The sequence below is a fragment of the Elephas maximus genome, chromosome 10 (assembly GCF_024166365.1).
Source record: "Elephas maximus indicus isolate mEleMax1 chromosome 10, mEleMax1 primary haplotype, whole genome shotgun sequence".
NCBI classification, from domain to species: domain Eukaryota; kingdom Metazoa; phylum Chordata; class Mammalia; order Proboscidea; family Elephantidae; genus Elephas; species Elephas maximus.
The window spans coordinates 27377331-27383113 of NC_064828.1; the positions used below are offsets into that span (position 1 = coordinate 27377331).

Sequence of the window (5783 nt, forward strand, 5' to 3'; positions counted from 1 at the left end):
CACTCTTCTTTTTATCTTAGGCAAGTGAAAGGTTTTTGTTAATATCTTCCTGAGAACCATGCACTAACACTAGAGGAAAAAAAAAAAAAAAAAAACTTTTTTTTTTTTTTTTTTTTTTAAGGAGGGGGAAATGGAAGTGGATGGAGCAGGTAATGAAAGCAAGTGTCTAAAGAATCTAACTTTAAACTGGTAGGGTTTAATGGCATCTGTAATTTATACTTATATCTACTTCACTTTATCCGCCAGTCATCATTATCCAGAGATAGAAGTTTTGGGGAAAAGGCTGACTTTACAGGGATTCAGAATAGAAGGGACCTGAGACTCACCAGGAAACTCTGGTGGCCTAATGGTTAAGAGCTATAGCTGCTAACCAAGAGACTGGCAGTTTGAATCCACCTGGCCCTCCTTGGAAACCCTATGGGGCAGTTCTACTCTGTCCTATAGGGTGGCTATGAGTCAAAATTGACTTGACAGCAGTGGGTTTGGTTTGGTTTTTGAGACTCATCAAGTAAAACCTTCTATGCATGCCTTAATTCACCCTAAAGATTATAAAAAAAACAAAAAGTTGGCTTTACTTTAGCACATCTGGAAATGAGAACTCATTCTTGTATAAGTTACATCACGCCATCTTTGAGTAGCTGTATTTATTAGAAATAAGTACTTATTCTGATCTGAAATAATACATCATTGAGGGTGCTTATATATGTGTAGTCATTACAACTGTTTACAGAGCTCTCATCTACATAATCTCTTAAGATACATTTTCAACGTTTCCTTCAGAGTAATATTATTCTCTGATCCCTAAAAGGCTAAAAAAATGAGCTGCTCAAAATCATACAGCTGCCCAATGACGTACCTGTGATTTTAACTTAGAATATTTTATTCCAATAGTTTCATGTTTTCACTATAGAGATTCTAATGGCCTTAAAAATAGTTATTTTAGTAAAAGCTAAAGCTATTCTTGTTTCATCTAATAAGGAATGTGCTCTTCTCTAAATGAACAAGAGGTTATGATATTAGTAAATGGTCATCCAGGGAGAGAGTTACAGAGCTAACTGCTCTATTACCAGTGCCTGATACAGTGCTCTGAGCAAAGCAGGCGTTTAACTTCTTTTGAAAAGGATGAGCTAAAAAAAGAGTAGATTTATGTTGAAAAGAAAAGTGCTTGGGTTGCTTGACAACTTAATCTTACATTCTGAAAAAATGCAGGTCTTGATTTAAGAAATTTGCTCGAAGTCACCAAGTTAGTCAGTGGCAGAAGAGGGAGTTAACATATCTATCTCTTTATCCTTCACGAAGTATTTTCCTTTGAAACAAAGGTAGAAGCTAAGTTTTCCTCTTGTATACCCATAACCATTTATCCTATTATATCCATAGCTCTTTAGCATAAGGGGGGAGGGGAGAAAAAAAATTCAAAGATGGCAATAAACATTTATTAAGTAAATCTCACTTCTTTGGGATATAAAACAAGTAATTATCCTTCCATGAATGCTGAGTTGTAGAAGGAGACAATTTCTGAAGTCAATATCAAAAACTGCCTTGTTCGCAGTGAGAATAGAGCTTCAAATGTTATAGCAGAAGGTCTTTAGAACCCATGAAAGGAAGAGGAAAAGATGATCCCTTCTTTCCACACCACCCCTAAAAGCCAATTAACTACCAACTATATTAAAAAAAGAACATTAACACTCCAAAGCCCCTCCCATGTCCTCAAGCTCCTTTACGGTTGATTAACTGAACTATCTTTCCCGTTCAGGTAGCTGAAGATAAAAAAAAAAAAAAAAAAAGCCAATGAATGAGACTAATCATTCTCAGGTGACCGAATTTGTGCTGCTGGGACTCTCTACTTCTCAGGAACTCCAGCCTTTCTTGTTTGTCCTATTTTCTGTACTCTACCTAGCTATCCTGCTGGGCAACTTTCTCATCATCCTCACTGTGACCTCAGATGCTCGCCTTCATACCCCCATGTACTTTCTCCTTGCAAACCTCTCTTTTATGGATGTATGTGTAGTCTCTTTTGCTACACCAAAAATGATTGCAGACTTACTGGTAGGGCGGAAGACTATTTCTTTTCAAGCCTGTATGGCCCAGATTTTCTTTGTCCATTTCTTTGCTGGTGGTGAAATGGTGCTCCTTGTGTCTATGGCCTGTGATCGTTACGTTGCTATATGCAAACCTCTCCACTACATGACAATCATGAGCCGCCATGTGTGTATTATTCTTGTCCTCATTCCATGGTGTGTTGGCTTCATCCATACTGTTAGCCAGTTGGCATTTACTGTTAACTTACCTTTCTGTGGTCCTAATGAGGTAGATAGTTTCTTCTGTGACCTCCCTCTAGTGACCAAGCTAGCCTGCATTGACACTTATGTTGTCAGTCTACTAATTGTGGCAGACAGTGGCTTTCTTTCTATGAGTTCCTTCCTCCTCTTGGTGGTCTCCTACACGGTGATACTGATCACAGTGAAAAATCGCTTCTCTGCTAGCATGGCAAAGGCCCGCTCCACACTTACTGCCCACATCACTGTGGTCACATTGTTCTTTGGACCATGTATTTTCATCTATGTATGGCCTTTCAGTGGTTATTCAGTAGACAAAGTTCTTGCTGTGTTCTATACCATCATTACTCCCATCTTAAACCCAGTTATCTACACTCTAAGAAACAAAGAGATGAAGGCTGCTATGTCAAAACTGAAAAACTGGTATCTGCAGCCTGGCCAGGCATCAACAGTCATAAGAAATGCTTTTGTCCTGGAAACAAAATAAGCTCACAAGACCATTGTCACTTTAGTCTTGTCTCTAGACTCTTACAGATGTAATTGCTGGGATGTTAAAGCAAATCATTTTGACCAGTGGAAAGGACTGATTGAGTAACTGGGATTAAAGGATGATTTGCTATGATAATATAAAAGTAATAGAATGAATGTTAGCCATTTTAATATTCTTCCCTGCAGTTTTTTTTCCTCTCTTTTTATTTCTGTTTGCACTTTTTTATTGTTTATTCAAATCATACCTAAGACACGGGTTTATTGGCTATGAACCAATGGGAAATGACATTTACTCACAAATAAACTGTGCCCTTCCTTCTCAAAAAAGTACTGTTCAGACCCCTCTTTTGAATGATAACAGGTGTATTTCTTTATACCATAGATATAATAGATATACTTACATAAGTAACTTACGATATATACCAGATGATGCATTATATACAATATATGAAATACCTAGTTAAGAAGAGATTTAATATTGCATACATAACTAACAGCTTAAAGACAATTCTGTAATTGATGATAGTGGCATCAGTGAATGTGTAAAAGGTCACATCTATCTAGCAGAAGACATTTACATCAATACTTTTCATAAACCTTTGCTCAAAGTGGCTACTTAATAAGTATTAATCAAGGGTAACAATTTATTGAATAAATTTACCAATGTTTTGTATTTGGTTATGTTATTGTCTGCTTAATAATAATAAAACTTGGGTTACTTCAGAGATGAGTTATAATTCTCTACCACTGTCTTCATGACGATGAAAGCCTGAATCCTGGTATAAAATATTCCCTCTCTCCCTAGGTCTTCATGATCCCTATCTTTTCAACAGAATAATTTTACATATTAATACTGATATAAATCATTGCTTTTGTATTTTTTTTTTTTGTATTTTTGCCTTTTTATTTAGTCAATGTTCTATTTTTAAATTGCCTAGAGCAGGCTCAGAAGGCAACAGAATCCTATTGGGAGATCAATGGGATTCTCATGAAATCACCCCTCCAAGGTTTCTTATAAGACTAAGGTTTTTTAGGATTCCCCACTGCAGATTATTTTAGGCTTTCTCTCTTTTATTATATTAAAGGCATCTCTTAGATTTTTCTACTATGTTCTAGTTTTGCAATCTGGTATAATGTTAACTGACTCTTCTAGACCCCATTCTTCAGAGTCTCAGAAAACAAGTCTATAATTCCCACTACCAAAGCGGAAAAAAGTATGTTCATCTTTGAACCATATGATGCCAAGTTATTCAGGATATTAAAAAAATGAATTAAGTATCTAAGTATTTTTTTTTACTCAGACTTTTTTATAGTAATACAGGTCTCCCAGAATTCTACATTATCTTTGCATACTTTTCTAATTGGATGTGTAAAATAAATGATATACCATTGTGAAACTAGTGGCAATTACAATTTAACTCTGTGAAACAAGCAATGTAATAAGGATTTTATATACATCATCTTTTTTAGTTTTAAAATAGCTATGAGGTATTTATCTGCTGATTTTATACATGATACAAGTAAGGGTGATATTAAGATGGGCTAAGGAAATTGAGCAAGCTTGTGCACTTAGAAAGGAGCCCTGGTAGTACAACAGTCAAGTGCTTGGCTGCTAACCCAAAAGTCAATGGTTTGAACCAATCCAGCGGCTCCGAGGGAGAAAGATCTGGCAATCTGCTCCTATAAAGATTACAGTCTACAAAACTGTATGGGGAAGTTCTGCTCTGCCACAGGGATAGATACAAGTCAAAATCAACTCCATCGCGCCTCACAACATCACAAAACTGTTAGAAAGTGGCAGAGTGAATTTTATATCTAGGTTTTTGTTGTGTTTTGTTTCATTTTGTTTTTGTCTCCTGTGCTTTGTGTTTTTTGGGTTCTTGTAGGTCCAGAAGAGCCCAGTTTTAGAATGTACTACTGCCTCGTGTGGAATACGTATGTGACCTTTGCAGAAAACTGGATTCTTTGCTTACCTTTCTCACACATAGTCTCCTACTCATAGTATCAAAAAGTCTTCACAGCAAGAAGATTAGGATTTAGACTCAGGTTATACAAGTTTCTTGCAAAGTTAATCATAACAGCAAGAACGCCAGTCGACTGGTACAAAGTATTATTGTACATTCAAATCGTAAAGAAACTAGGAAAATAGAAACCTTTAGAATGCACATAGGTGAAAGATAATCCAGGTATTAAGAACCCACAAAAGACAGGAGAAAAATGTCCACACTGTTGTGAACATTATTAAATATATATTCATATTATATATAATTCTATAAATAATATTAGTTATGTTAAATAATGTAAATATTGTTAAATATATTAAAATCAATCAGCCCCAGGAACTGTTACTTTTCTGAAGGCCTGATTTTATTATGATGGTGGCAAGAATCAAAAAAGCATTCATAGAGTACCAAACATGTGTCAGGTACTGTTTTAAGTCCTTTATATACATTAACTCACCCAATTCTCTAAATAATCCTATAAGATATGTGTGATTATCATATTCATTTTTATAGAGAAGGTGTTGAAGCACAGAGAGATGAAGCAATTTGGCAAAAGTCACACAGCTAGTGGTGTCAGGACTAGAATGTGAACTTATGCAGTTTGGTTGCCAAGGGTTAACCATTTTTCACATTGAGGCAAGTTTCCAGATCCTTCCTTCCTGGGAAACAAACTCCTCTGGCTTAAACTCAGACATTCTCTTCTGGTCCTGATTGGAGATCTAATTGAATTTCAAAGGGGTCCTCATATAACTAGGAGCACATACATTGTGAAACATCTCTCTTTTACATTCTCAAGAGTTACCTAATTTATATGAGATTTTCCAGGGAGCTATGTTTTATATAGAACCCTGGTGGCTTAGCAGTTAAGAGCTAGGGCTGCTAACCAAAATGTGGGCAGGTCGAATCCACCAGCACTCCTTGCAAACCCTTTGGAGCTGTTCTACCCTGTCCAATAGGGTTGCTACAAGTTGGAAATGACTTGATGGCAATGGTTTTTTTGTTTTTTTATGTCTTA

The 5783-nt window shown here is 36.1% G+C and overlaps 1 protein-coding gene across 1 annotated transcript; it reads left to right on the plus strand.

The window, feature by feature from the left end:
- The first annotated feature begins 1788 nt into the window (after positions 1 to 1788).
- LOC126084031 (olfactory receptor 4K15-like) lies at positions 1789 to 2763 on the plus strand. The gene has a single exon (XM_049898179.1). It carries the CDS (start codon positions 1789 to 1791, stop codon positions 2761 to 2763), a length of 975 nt encoding a protein of 324 aa, XP_049754136.1.
- The last annotated feature ends 3020 nt before the right edge of the window (positions 2764 to 5783 follow it).

Excerpts from the sequence above, each read along its gene's own strand:
- LOC126084031 (XM_049898179.1), top strand. The coding sequence starts at position 1,789 with ATGAATGAGACTAATCATTCTCAGGTGACCGAATTTGTGCTGCTGGGA.